Raw genomic sequence first — 15,066 nt, forward strand, 5'->3', positions numbered from 1 at the left:
AAAAAATTGAGACAAAACAAGTAGGCTTAAAGAGTAAATTTATTTTTAACTGTCAAATATCGTTCATTATTTTAATATTTTCCTAAGTTTTGGGTTACATTTTTATTTCCTTTGGAAATTTTTTTCAGGAATAGCTCCCTTAAAGAAAGATATTGATATACTTTATCTCTTTAAGAATCGGTAAACTGAAAAAAAGAGCATAAATGTGAAAATTAAATAATGATCACTGGCTATTCTACAGTCTTTAGTTAAAGCTCAAATTGTTTCTTTACTAGATACCTAACTTTTAACCAGGCAGAATCCTAGAGGTTCCCTGATCATAAATATATTTATAACAAGTGACTGTTATTCATTACAAATTAGATATTTATTAAGAAAACACAAATGAAGCCTAAATCAAAGAATCTTAACCAAAATGACTTCAATGTTGTGAATAACATAGCAAAGTTTTTCTGATTGCCTCACTGAGAATGTCTAATAATCTTTTGGAGAGAGATTAAATCACCCTAATTTAAGAGCTGATAAATTTTAGTCCAAGACTAGGACATAACTTACAGAACAAGTAATTTGACAGTTTACAAGCTAGTTACGTACGCTGTACAATGAAACTTAATAAAATCTTAAGAAAATACTTATGCCTTTATAAGTATATTTGACTATTCAGGCTACTTTGATTTCATGTTTATAATTAAATCTCTTTACTTTAAACCTAAAGAATGTATTCTTTCTTATATGTAACTTCTAAAGATAGTATGTTTCTATTAGGAGGAAATAAAAAAGCTGAAAAAAGAACTGGAAAATTTTGATCCTTCATTTTTTGAAGAAATTGAAGATCTGAAGTATAATTACAAAGAAGAAGTGAAAAAAAATATTCTCTTAGAAGAGAAGTTAAAAAAACTTTCTGAACAGTTTGGAGTTGAATTAACTAGTCCAGTTGCTGCTTCTGAACAGTTTGAAGAAGAGGAGGAAAGTCCTATTAATTTCCCTATATATTAAAGGCCACATCTGTACTTTTATTTAACTATTTATTAACTTTATAAGTTAAAATTCCATCTGGAAATTCCATCTGGAAATCAAGTAGGTCTCTGACCTACATGCTTTCCTTTCCAATACCTTGTACCTTTACCTAAATTGAAATTTTCAGTAAATAAAATTACATGAAAATTTCAACATATTAGAAAAGTATATTTTTGAAGACTTTTAGAATAAGTCATCTATCAAATAGGCAATAAGCTGTGAATTTCTGTACATTCATAATGTTTTGATTAAGACGAGTATGAGGGTAAAGAACAATTTTAACATGTAAAATGGGTTTTATATATACTTACATATTTATATATGTTAAGATTCTCAAATTATATATGTGTATGTATATATATGTTGAGTTTGAGCCATATGTTTTGTTAACTGTCTAGCAATATTAAATTCAGCTTGAACTATTTAATTTTGAAAGTAAATGATCCAAAATTGTTTGTTTAACTACTATCCATTTATAATGGATTGAATCCAACCTTTGTACAAGATGGGGAGCTTATTATTACTTATATTTTTAAGTCCAAACGTTAAAATTCATTTGCTGTTTCTAAATAAAATTTTGAGTAGATATCTGCAACTGGGAAATTCATTTTTTCAAATGCTAGAAGACATGTTACTTTAACATTAAACACTGAATAATAAAAAGAAATCTTGAGGTATTTTTACCTTTTAAATATGGCAGAATATTCAAGATTGAAATATAACAACAATGAAGCTGATTTTTAATTGCATTTCCAGTTTATACACTGAGTATTATATCATTGAGCCTACTAAATTTCTGATGATCAATTTTTGAAAAATGATTAAATAAACTCTTAGCATCAAAGGCATACTCATATTTGTTCAGGTTCATGTTGATAATAACTGGCTTTGAATTCATATAAGTATCTGGGATTGGCCAGCATAAACCAAGATGGTGGCGATGGACCTGAAAAGAGGAAAAAGGGTATTAGCTTCCACCCACATTCTCTTCATTCACTTACAAGTATTTAGAGGGCCTATCTTCTGCCAGGCACCATTTAAGGCTCCACTTCATCTTACTCTTTTTTTTTTTTTTTTCATAGCTGTTCTCTTCCTGACAAATTACATATTTGTTTGTTTATTGCTTCTATCTTCCCCATTAAAGTGTGAGCTTCATGAAGGCAGAGACACTGTTTTGTTGACTCTGTTTCCAGCACCTGGAATCATGTCAGGAACATATTCAGGAGCTCCATAAAAATTTAATGACTAATAGAGTCTGCTGCTGAGTACAGAAGCTAGCCAACTAAAAATGTGGGCAGAAGGCATTCTAACCAAGGGGGGTGTTACGTGACAGAACACTGCTTTTTGCTCTGGTTGCAATTAGTTAAGTGTGTTTAGAACATATACAGTGTGGGTGTGTTTGGGAGATGGGTGTGGAGAGTTCTGGAAATTTAACCAGGGGCCAGATCATGAAAAATCTTAATGTCACTCAGCAGTTTTATGCAGGGAAGTAGTATTCTTGTACATTGTGAAGAGTGGACAGAACAACGGACAAGACTGAAAGATATCATTTAGGAGAGTGATAAAATAGTTCAAGCGTGAATTCTGGTTTGAATTAAAATTAATAGCCAGTCGGCTGGAGAAGTCAGATGAGAATCTTTTAGAACTGTTAACTGGATTTATGAAGTAATGGAGAGAGAGGTTAAAAACGATATCTAAGTTTCTGGCTTCAGTGAACACATGACTACCTGTGCAAAATCACATACACAAGTCCAGGAGACAGAAAGGGCACAAAGTGTGAAATAATTCATTCAGTACATATTAATTGTCACCTTGATACCCCTAACAAATTCCATAATCAAGTAATTTTGAGAAATGTTGAGTAAGTTACTAGTACAGGATGTCTCAGAGAATGCTATATTCAACACGAATTTCTAAGAAGGAAATACGTGGTATGCAGAGTTCTCCAGACGTTTTCTTCACTTTAATCCTGAAGCACATCTAGAATCAAGCCCCACAGATTGAATACACATTGGGAAACAACTTTATCTTATAAAGATGGTGGCACGTGAGATGAAGAAATTAAATTTCTTTACTGCATATCAGAATTAACTGCAATTCGAAGAGAGTATTTTAGTGCCACTTTGTTTTAAGAATATAAAATGACAGAACACCACTATTTTCTGCCATTACCTTGATTAAACAGCCATCATTGCAATGCCATACTATTCCTTCAATTTTACCCTCTCTGCAACCTTCAAACCAGGACAGCAGATCACTGTGCTTCAAGGTAGGTAGATTTCTTACTTGAAATGCTCCATGTGGTATAAGAAGATGTAACGGATGCTTCTTGCTTCCTAACCCTAAAATTGTAAAAATTTGCTATTAGCCATACAAAAGTTTCAAAAAGACAGAAAATTTCTCCAAATAAAAAAGACTTATCAATGTAAATTCCACCTTTGTGTGCTCTACACTAGGAGCTGACAAACTATGGCGTTTGGACCAAACCCAGCCAGATGCCTGTTTTTGTAAATTGTTTCAATGGAGTACAGCCACACCCATTCATTTAAGTACTGTCTGTGGCCTGTTTCAGAGGTTATGACCCAAAAAACCTAAATGTTTACTGTCCAGGTCTTTTGCAGAAAAAGTCCACCAATCTGTCCTCTAAATCATCAGCCACATTCAACTATCATTCAGTGTTTGCCAAGCAGCCATGTTGTGTCTGTAACTTGTATAATTACTGTTTTAGCTTCTTCTCACCTGCCAATCTATCTGCTTCTGATCTCTACAGAGTATTTTGCTACTCAGCTTTAATACCCGTGGGTCTGTCTTCATTCTCCTGTCAACAATGAACTCCACAGTGCCCTAAGGACTTGTACTCAGTTCATCATGGTATATATTCTGATGACTGATGTGCTATTCATTGCCAATTTTTTAATTTTTCCCTTAGCCATTAATTAATGCTAAATTAATTGCCTAGCCATGAAAAGCAACCTAAGTGCCCATCAACAGATGAATGGATAAAGATGTGGTGTGTACACACACAAACTGCAAAACTACTCAACCAAAAAATAAAATAAAATCTTGCCATTTGCGACAACATGGATGGACCTGAAGGGATATTATGCTAAGTGAAGTCAGAGAAAGACAAATCCTGTATGATTTCACTTACATATGTAATCTAAAAAACAAAACAAATGAACAAACATAACAAAACAGAAAGAGTTATAGATAGAACAAAAAAAATTCTGCCAGAGGGGAGTGTGTTAAAGAGAAGAAAAATAGGTAAGGGAGAGTAAGGTACAAACTTACAGCTGAAAAATAAATGAGTCACGGATATAAAATGTACAGTGTGGGAATAGTTAATAACTACGTAGGATCTTTGTATGGTGACAGATCATAACTAGACTTACAGTGATCATTCTGAAATGCATGGAAGCACTGAATCACCGTTTTGTGTAATAGGAACTAACAAAGTGTTACAGGTCAGTTATACTTCAAAAACAAACACACCCATGGAAAAAGAGATCAGATTTGTGGTTATCAGAAGTGGAGGTGATGGGAGGGGGAACTGGATGAAGGCAGTCAAAAGGTACACACTTCCAGTTATAAGATAAATAAGTACTAGGGATAATGTACATGATAAATTAGCACTGCTGTGTTATATATGAAAGTTGTTAAGAGTAAATCCTAAGAGTTCTCATCACAAGAAAAAAAATTTTTCTTCTATTTCTTTAATTTTGAATCTATATAACATAATGGATATTCACTAAACTTACTGTGATAATCATTTCATGATATATATAAGTCAAATAATGCTGTACACCTTAAACTTATACAGTGCTATATATGTCAATTATATCTCAATTAAACTGGAGGGAAAAAAACATACCATGACTTTCTTTCAACTCAGTTCACCTAAGTTTTAAAAAGGAATGAAAAGTTACATTTGATTAATTACTTTCATACATGGTTCTATAATGTTATTACAGTAAAGAATGAGAGGCTCAAATGAACCTTTTGGATTAATGAGTCATGCAAAAATTTCTCCATGGACATAAAATTTAGAAATACCTATAATCCTAGAAAGCTATTTATTAGTTGAATTTATTAGTCATTTCTTTAGTGTGTATTTTTTTCAGCTGAACCTAGAAGTTGTATCTATAAATGACAGTCACTGTAACTGAACAGGAAAAACGCTTTACTCACCATATGGGTTTCCATTAATATTGGTTCCTATAAGCTCCAGTGTTTGTTCTAAGAGATCTGACAGTGGCACTGCACTAATTTCCAAAAGACCAGGATCATCAGAATGATGCTTCAGTACCAGTGCAATTTCAAATTCATAATTAACTACCGAAGAATGCCAGCAATACTGTTTGTTGTTTTTCTCCACTGGTACCCAACCTATCATTTAAAGAAAGAAGTGTTTTTTTTTTCATTACATTGTTTTTCTTTGGATTGAGACTTGAGGTAATTTTAATTTCTGTTCTAAATTTTCCATATTTTCTGGATGTTCTATCACACAAAAGTATCACTTAACATCAGTGGACATGTTAATAGTTTTACTGCTTTTTAAATCCTATTTTTTTTTAATCATAAGATTTCATTCTTGATTCTGTTGAGGAATTAACCTATTTGACTATTCACTACAGAGCACCTAGAATTTTTTTACTAGAAAATTCACCGTTTCAATAAGAACTGAGCACCATTCTACATTACACAGCATTAAAACCTTCTTTATTTTCTCTCCACCTTCTCTCTAATTTCAAGGGCAGTAGTAAGGGTTTCACAATTGATTGTACTGTTCCAATATTTGCTGAACAATTTATTGATTTCACATTTATTGAATGTCACTGTTATTCCCTTCCTAACTCCTGTTGTCAGATTAGGCTTCCTCATTGCGGAGAATTCTTTATTTAAAAAAAAAAAAAAGACAAACTAGGGCATATATGCCATTATGACCATCACATCTTTGGCATTCATTATTCACCCAGATTACTGTAATAACCTCTGCCGGTCTGCTAGTCTCCAGTGAAACCCACCCCACTTTTATCATAGTTCTATTTCAAAAATTTAAATTTAGTTCTGCTGTAGCTCTGCTTAATAATCATCTTCAGTACAAACTTCAAACTAATTTAGATGCAATACAAATACTTTTAAGATCTGAGTCTGTTCCACATCTCCAGCCTCAATTTTTATAACCTCCTCAAATGTCACACACCCTACACAATACAGCCACAATGAAGTGTTATTTAAAATTTCTAAAAGACTCATGATCTCTCCCCTTTGTGAGAGTTTGCTGAAGCTGAACTTCTCCCTTCCTTCCAACTAACGTTCTGGTTCTTAAGCTTCAGTATAAATGTCACTCCCCTCAGAAGCTTCCTCTAACCACCACAGGTTGAAGTAGGAGTTCTTCCTCTTTTCTCCAACTGTACCCTGTATCTTACTTCCTTTCAGTTCTTAAGTCATACTATTAATGGCAGATTTGTCCTTAATATCTAAAAGATCATCAAGGATAAGGGCTCTGGTGTCCATTGTTGTATTACTAGAAAGAGAGCTTTGCACATTATAGGTTCTCTGGTCATGCCTGCTGGACTCACCCTTAATCTGAGCTCTCTTTCTACTCAGCACACTTTTGCAACATTTTCCTATCCTCAGAAGAACTACTGTGAGACATCTATTTTCACTTCCATTCGCTGTGAAAGTCTTCAAGGATCTTTGCAAAAAATATATACGTATTGTTATCCCCAGTCTAAAAAATAACGGCTTCTTAATATCCTATTTCAGACTAGATCAATCACACTGCCTATCTTGACAACATGCACGTCAGGGCTAGTCCCACTCAATGCTTTAGTGTTCACAGACTACAGGTAGTACCCTATCCATCTTAGGAAACATTCTAAACCCAAGAGGATGTTCTTGAGATGAAACTTCATTGGTATTAACTGTAAATTAGACTCACATTTTTTGCTATATAGATAAGTACCATGAAGAACCACATTAAAATTAAATTCTGTATTTGGCAATTGAATGACCTTTTGTTCTTTATACTAGTAAACACAAAACTGTATTTTAGAAGAGATTTCATAATACCAGGAATGTGTCCATTTTCATCAGGCATCGGATTCCCATTTAATTGTTCTATTTCCTTCGCTGGTATCCAGCACTCTGGAACAGGTTTGAAGTCCTCCTCAATATTCCAAAAAAATTCTAAAAGAGTCAAATAATCTTATGTGTGGCAATACTTTAAAAAATATAAAATAGTGAAGAAATTCAAAAACAGCTAATGAAACTTATAATATGAGGTACCATATAATTCTTCATTTATTATTAGCACAATGTGACTACTCAGGGTGAAAGTACTGACACCTTAAATTTTCAGTTTTGAACCTGGCCCCATCTGTAATAGTAGGTAACAGTCTAACTAAAGCAGCCAGTATTTCAGTATGTGTAGATTAATGATAAATTATTAATGCACTATGAATATAAATATATGTAAAGATTAGATTATATATAAGTGGATATATAATAATGAATGTATATATATATCTACTTATATACTTAGAGGCATTTAATATAATAATTAAAAATGTTAATAATCTTTTGATATTTGTACCTGATTTATAAAATTACCTATTTATCTCTTAGGCAGACAAAACCAAAATGTGTCACTCATTATAATATATATACAGTAGGTCATATATTTTAGTAAAATTGACATACTATAATGAGGAGTCACAGAAATGTTAAAACATTTTGAAATATTTTTCTAGCATATTCTTTTACATATAAAAATATTCAAGTATAATGTTCTTCTTTCCCCAAAGCAGTTAAATTGTAAAGGACATACTGTATAGAATACCATAACAAGAAATAAGTAAAAAAATTTCAGCTTACTTAAATCATGAAAAGCTTAAAAAAAAAAAAAGACCCACTAACCTTTTGAATTTTGTTTTGAATGTAGAAAATTTTTAAATCTTTTCTCAGCTACTTTGTTAGGTTTTCTATCCAGCCGAGCCCAAAGGTATGGCTGACCTAGAAAATAATAAAAGGAAAAAAAGTTTAAGGCAAACAGTAAAATTTATCTTGAAAGACATTTCGGTATAAAAGTTTTCAATACACAGTAGGGCTCATCTTTTCTAAAAGAAGCAACCCAGGAGACAAGGGAAAATGTGCGGTGTAACAGACACATCCTACCTAGCAGTACCTGATGCTGTAAGACTTCAGTCTTTGGTTCAAGAATGATGGGGATGAGATAAAAAGCAAATGTGACTCTTGTAAGGACATTCCACAGCCATTCTTTATTAGTAACTAGCATTTATGAGAAGCTGAAGCTACCTCTATTCTCAATTGAAACATAACCAGAAAATTGTATTCACACCTTCCCTGAAAGCATCACAGCTCTATGTTATGAGGGTTAATTCCCAAAACTGTGGAGTGAGGCTCAGTTGTTTTACATGGCTCTCACCCGGTCAAGGCACGGAACACTGATTAACACTCTGCAGTCACGGATCTGAGACGTTCCGGGACAGTGAGCCAGCCAGCAGTCTTTATTGAGAACAGTGAGTCTAATGAGTTGCACCTGGTCTCAGTGAGGCTCCTGGAGGGCTCTCCTTGTTGAGGCCAGTTACTCAGCAGGAAGATGCCTTCCTGACCAGCAAAATATAAAAATCCCCAGCTGACACTCCATTTCAGATTCCCTGTTTCTGAGGTGCTCCCTGATTTGAGAAAGTGTGTCCTGCTACGATTTGGCAGGAAGGCAGGAGAGGAGTTGGAGGAGGACTATAGAAGTTTTTACCCAGTCTCACCAGACTCTGCTATGAGATAGTCTCTGGTTGTGATGTACATCTTTGCTTTTAATGCCCTTGCTGTATTGTATTTCCTTTACCTGTAATGAACTGTGGATTTGCAAGCATTGCCATTTGGGGTCCTGTAAGTTTAGCAATTCAATCTTGTTTAACTGTCTCCATTATACATAATTACACATAGTGATGCTCATTTAAGTTTCTTACTATAAATACAAAAGTCTAAAAAAGTCCTTTATAATTTCTTCAAATATATAAATCAGGGGTTTCAAAAACTATTGATTACAGTTTGGTTTAGACATTCTATATTACATATTAGATATACCAATAAACAATATAAAGAACCAGATTAAAATTACAGTACCATTTCTGGTTGAATGGACCTTTTGTTCTTTTTACAAGTAAACATAAAAAATGCATTGTATTCACACTCATTAAAATGCCTACTATTAAAATAAAAACAAAATAAGTGTTGGTGAGAATGTGGAGAAACTGGAAACTTTCTGCCCTCTTGGTAGGAATGTAAATGGTGCAGCTGCTATGGAAAACATATGACAGTTCCTCAAAAAGTCAAATAGAATTACTATATAATCCAGCAATTCCACTTTTGGATATAGGCCCAAAAGAACTGAAAGCAGAGACTCAAAGAGATATCTGTATACCATATTCATACCAACATTGTTCACAACAGACGATAGGTGGAAGCATTTCAAATATACACTGATGGATGAATGGTATATACACACAAGTATGTGGTATATACAAACTTGCAGTATATACACACACTGAAATACTATTCAGCCTTAAAAAGGAAATTCTGACATGTACTACAACATGGAAGAATCTTGAGGACAATATATAAATGAAGTAATAAGCCAATCACAAAAAGACAAATACTGTATGACTCCACTTATATTTAGTACCTACGGTAGTCAAAATCCTAAAGACAAAGTAGAACGGCGGTTGCCAAGGGCTGGAAGAAGGGGGAATGGTGAGTTGTTCAATGGATATAGTTTTAGTTTTACAAGATGAAGAGAGTTCTGGAGATGGATGGTGTTGACAGCACAACAATGTGAACTACATACCACTGGACCATACAGTTAAAAATGGTTAACATGGTAAATTTTATGTTATGTGTATTTTGCACAATTAAAAATTTTAAAATGCATTTCAGAAGAGATTTCTTGATATGAGGAATGTGTCCAATATGCATTTAACTGTTGTATTTCTCTTGTTGGAACTGAGAGGTAATTTCACTATCCAGAAAAAAAATCACAAAGATTATTACCCTCTTTTAATGCATTTTTTTCCTCAATATGGTTGACAACTTCTGAGTCTCTACCTCCTTTAAAGTACATTAAAATGAAATAAATTAGAGACGTTGCCAATAGTGATAAAAACAGTGGAATCAGCACTGGGACTGGGGAGACAAGAACAAGCTTTAGGGTCAGACACAGCTAGGTCCTATCACCAGTTCAGCCCTTCATTAATTATATGGACTTGGGCAAATTATTTATGCTCTCTGAGCTTTGGTCTCCACTTCTGTGAAATGGAGAGGCTTATTGTGCAAATTAGAGATAATATGTACAAAGAATTTATCACACTGTCTGTTCTTAATGGGTATTAAGTAAACATCAGTTATCTTCCTTTCCTCCCCAAGAGAAAGATACTAGATAATAAATACGTATAACATAACAATTGTGACTTTATTATTTTCCTATTATACTCAGGTTTCCAAGGGTTTATGAAAAGTAATGCTCCATTTCAGATATATATAGTTCAAGTGATCAATAAAAATAGTATTTGTAGTATAGTTTTATTTTACCTTTGTAGGTAGTAACATAACAACATGTTCCATCCACTTTTTCTGTTGGAATTGCACTGTATATATCTGCATCTAATGCCTTGTGACTTATAGTTTCAGTTGCCAAAACTTTAAATGGCTTAAAAAAGAGAGAGAGAAAACTGGTTTAAGATAAACAGCCTCTATGCCTTTGCACACACTCTCACCTGGGACGTTCTTAATTTCACAAGTTCTGAGGGACCTTCGAGACCATTTAAAAAATACTTCGGTGAAATTCTTACAAATCACCCCCTCCCCTTCTATGCTCTCACAGCAATACGTGTTTTCCCGCACAGGTTTGTAATTACAGTTGACTCTTAAACAACACACGTCGAACTGTGCGTTTGAACCCACGTATGCGCACATTTTTTCCAACAGTAAATACTGCAGTACTACCATTCACAGTTGAATCCCAGATCGAGAACCACGGATACGGAGGAAAACTCAAATGTAAGGGCAAGCCACAAGTTATACTAGGGTTTTTCTGGTATTGTTCATGGGCCAACTGTATTCACACGTTTCTTTACCCACTGCAATTAGCTTGACTCCAGGAACCATGTCCTACGCAGAGCTGCATCCCTAGTTCAAGTGTTCTGTGTGTTCAGTCGTTTACCTGACAATCATTGGCTAAATGACTCCTATGGGTGAAGAGTTGTCCTCAGCACTGGGATACAGGTGAACAAAACAGTACCTGCCCTTGGTAGAACTTTCATTTTAAGACAACAGTGACAAAATGCACAGTGCCCTGTTTGATATGATAAGTGCTAAGGAGAAAAACAAACGGGGACCCTCTTAGATTTACCAGTAGTAAATTGCGCATTTAATTTGTGGTTTTTCTACTGTCAGGAAGACAAGCCAAAAGAGCACCAGAAATGGAAGAAAAGACAGTTTCTATGCTTCGTACCAATTTTTTATCTGTAATTTATTTTAATTTCTGAGGACTTATGCCAGTGTTTTACTGTCTAAAATATCTGAAGTAACATTCATCTTACATGATGTGAAAAACATTGCACAACATAAACATTATACTGGTGTAATAGGCTTAAGACTAATAAATGAAGTACTGTTTCAGAGTCAGGCAAACTTAGGAAATTAGCCCCATTCTGGTACTGATCCAGTACTTTTAAGATAAAACTGAATGGTTGGGGATTCATCACTAACTTGTAACACTGGTATCAGAGGATATCAATTTGCCCTGTGGTGGCAGAACCAGGGTTTGGCCGGGTAGTGTTTATCAAAGATTCTAGGGAGGATTTACTCTGGAGTTCCCGAGGAGTACAAATGCCCCTTCCATAAGAACGAATTATCTACCCCTCTTTGCTACTGACACGTCCAAAGGGCAACCTAAGATACCAAAGGGTACACAAAATTCTCCTCTACCTGTCACTGGAGACTTCAAACTATGACTGAAAAAAGAAGGCATGTGTGTTTAAAAAGAGAGTATGAAATGACAGGTCCTCTACAATTTCTGGGCAGGGGAAATCACTGGATAACTAAGCTGAGCAAGATTCCATAGAGAAGGTCTGATATGAAGAATTTTAAATTCTGGTAGTGCTCTAGGCAGAGTGCGTAGCCTGAGCATGAACACAGAGATGACTATGTCTGGTATGTTCACGGGATGAAACAGACTTTGCTAGAACAGACTTCACTTAAGTAGGCACCTCAGTGACAAACGCACATTGCACTTTCCGCTGCAATGAGCACAGGAGCTTCCTGGCGGGTGCAACAGACACTCTAAGACTGGGACTAATTCATGGGAATCCTTGAATTACACTTAAGAATTTGGATGCTACACTATAAACAATACTATAAGCTATTCTTAACTGCAGAGGGACAAGAGATGGGGCTTATTTCTCCTGGTAGAGGGGGCTTTCATCAATTACTCCCTCTCCATCCCCAACATAGAAAGTTGAGAAGCACAGCTAGAGTGAAGCACTATTCAGGATGACATTGTTTCATATGAATTGAGTTTGTTAGAGTTAAAAAAATAAAAGCTTGACAACTACTGCTACAGACATTTAGTAGTAACTGCGGGGTTGTGACCAGGAAAGAATGTAATGCCGATCATTCTGGGTGGCAATATAGTAAACAGGTAGTGCAATAACAGGGCATAAAATATTAAGGAATTATAACAGTGATGGCAGTAGATTCTTTTCTACTGTTATACGGTAAAAAGCGTTAAGGTAAAGGGAAAACTGGCATGAAATGACGCCAGGGTTCCTTTAATTCAATCAATATTTATCCAGTGCATGTGACAGGTCCTAGAAACTGGGACTAGAGATAACAGGGTACTCTTGGCCTTAAAGGTCTTTTAGTCTGGAAGACATGAAGGCCAGTGTCAATGATGTTAAGGGGAGGTGAGGGTTGATGTCAACTGCACAAGCTGATTTTGTATGAGCTGGAAGCACCCAGATGCTAATGGGATTCTGCTATCAAGGACTTTGCCATATATTAAAGAATAATCCTGATACAGGATCATTCACCGGTATGTATTAAGGACCCTCTACGTGTAAAACACGGTGTTGAGAGAATAGAAAACCTTGAGATGAGAATATCAAAATTAGAATCAAGTAGGTAATTACACAAGGTCTGATCTTCAGTGACCCAACTAGGTTAGCTGTCAACACTGCCATGGGTTCCCAGGTTAGAACAGGTGAAGCAAGTTTTCTAAAAACCTCCACTTAGTCACCACACTAGTAAAAAGTAGTAAAGCTTGTTTTGCAGTGATTACATGAATTCTTGAGGGGTTTTCCTCAAAAGATGGTAATGTGAGAAAAAAGGTACATTATTTAAGATACAGGTTTTCAATTTCCATGCAATGACCAGTTTGAATCGCCCGATTAGAAAAACTGTCCCATATTCCCTCCCTTGCAACTCAGAAGGTACAAGAACCTGGAGCTCGAGGCGTAGGGACACCCGTCCCCTAGACGGCCCCAGCGAAACCTGCAGAAACCCCCGGCCTGCAGAGCGGCTCCAACGCGCCTGGGCGTCCGGCTGGGTTCAAACCCAGCCGGCGCCGCGGGGAGGAGCTCACGCGCGGCCGCCCCGCCGGCCCCGCGCTCCTCGGTACCTGATGCTCCCTTTTGGTGGAAGGCTCCTCTTTCACCTCTGTCACAAACACACACGGCATTTTCCTCTGCACAGAGCCCAGGCGCCTCATGATGAGTCCGCAGGCAGGGGAGTGGAGAGAGTGCTCCGGGACAGCGCCGGACCCCGGCCAGGAGAGCGTCGACAGCAATCAACCGCGGCGCTCAACCCACGAACACGGCCGCAGCACTCCAGCGTCCCCCGGCACCGAGCGTGGGGCGGGGGTCACACGCTCGGAAGCGGCCTCCTGGTCGCGGCGCCTTCTGGGAGTTGTAGTGCGGAAGCCGAGGTACCTCCGTGTGCACTCCCGCGAGCGTCCCCCAGTTCTGATGCCCGTGAAAAACCAGAGATCCGTTTCTGGTGTGTGTGTTTTAGCAGCCGATGATATTTATGAAAAATAAATAATATCAAGTTATAAGTAACGAATCATTTCAGGTGGCGAGTTAACACCATTCTGATGAAACCGATCTGCCTGTTCCCCTTAATATGTTCCTGGGGGAAGAAGCACCAAGGAGCTTAGAAATATCCAGAGATATCCCAAGACGGAATGAAAACTAATTTCCCAGGAAAAAGTTAGAAAACGCTACAGTTAAAACACCTGGGGCAAAACAAAACAAAACTGCTTAGATTACGCCTCTTTGTGCGGCATAATGTGGTCAAAATTGGTTCTGATGTGTTTTTTTTTCCAGACTGAGTGCAAAGTTTAGCCTTAGACCAATCCAAAACTACACGAATACCAACAACCAGACTTCAGTCTCAATGTTTTCATAGGAATCTCATTTACCTTAATTAAATATGAGCTCCAACAGAGTCCAAATGGCTTGAGTAGTTGTCCTCAATCAACTGCAGAGCTAAAAACAATTTTGATTATTGCTCAGAAGAATATTGGAGGGTAAGTAATAAGATAGTCAATGACTGAATAAAATAAATATTAAGTATTTATTAATAGTAGCCTTTATCTCATTGAAGCTAGTAGTCCTCAGTAGGGGAATTTTGACTACTGCCATCTTTTATGTGCTTGGACAAGGCCCATGTCTCATTTCTATAACTGTCTTATCTGCAGGTATCAAACTGCCCAGTATTTTCCTGATTTAGCCCTCGGAAAAATGAACGACTATATCTCAGTTGGAAACATCTATGTATAAGGGAATTCCCAAAGAATAAAAAAGGCCTCAAAACAATTCACTGTTTTTTGATTGCTGGATTCAGAGGGGAGAGGGAAGAAGAGACTTGCCATTTCAAAGTATTTACTTTCTCTTCTGCTATCTTTGATTTTTTCATACAATAAATAAATTTGGGGATAGAGGGAGAAAATACGTGGTGTGAGATATT

The 15,066-nt window shown here is 36.2% G+C and overlaps 2 protein-coding genes across 3 annotated transcripts in view; one reads left to right on the top strand and one right to left on the bottom strand.

Moving 5' to 3' along the window:
- CEP290 (centrosomal protein 290) overlaps positions 1-1,170 on the top strand; it is an 81,536-nt gene extending 80,366 nt beyond the window's left edge. The window contains 1 exon segment of the mRNA XM_032493651.1: positions 766-1,170. Within this exon segment, the coding sequence (XP_032349542.1) occupies positions 766-996 (231 nt within the window). The 3' untranslated portion in view covers positions 997-1,170.
- On the bottom strand, positions 22-13,976 carry C12H12orf29 (chromosome 12 C12orf29 homolog). Of its 2 annotated transcripts, none has more exons than XM_014559969.2 (7): positions 13,718-13,976; positions 10,630-10,747; positions 7,939-8,034; positions 7,093-7,209; positions 5,206-5,403; positions 3,304-3,359; positions 22-1,963 (listed from the first exon to the last, which is right to left on the bottom strand). In XM_014559969.2, exons 1-7 carry the CDS (start codon positions 13,805-13,807, stop codon positions 1,775-1,777), a joined length of 864 nt encoding a protein of 287 aa, XP_014415455.1. In that variant the 5' UTR covers positions 13,808-13,976; the 3' UTR covers positions 22-1,774. The 2 variants fall into 2 exon arrangements, with proteins under 2 accessions (XP_014415455.1, XP_006185565.1); XM_006185503.3 differs by having other exon boundaries at positions 3,190-3,359; positions 13,718-13,974.
- Positions 13,977-15,066: the final 1,090 nt, after the last annotated feature.

The sequence above is a fragment of the Camelus ferus genome, chromosome 12, assembly GCF_009834535.1.
Source record: "Camelus ferus isolate YT-003-E chromosome 12, BCGSAC_Cfer_1.0, whole genome shotgun sequence".
Classification (NCBI taxonomy): domain Eukaryota; kingdom Metazoa; phylum Chordata; class Mammalia; order Artiodactyla; family Camelidae; genus Camelus; species Camelus ferus.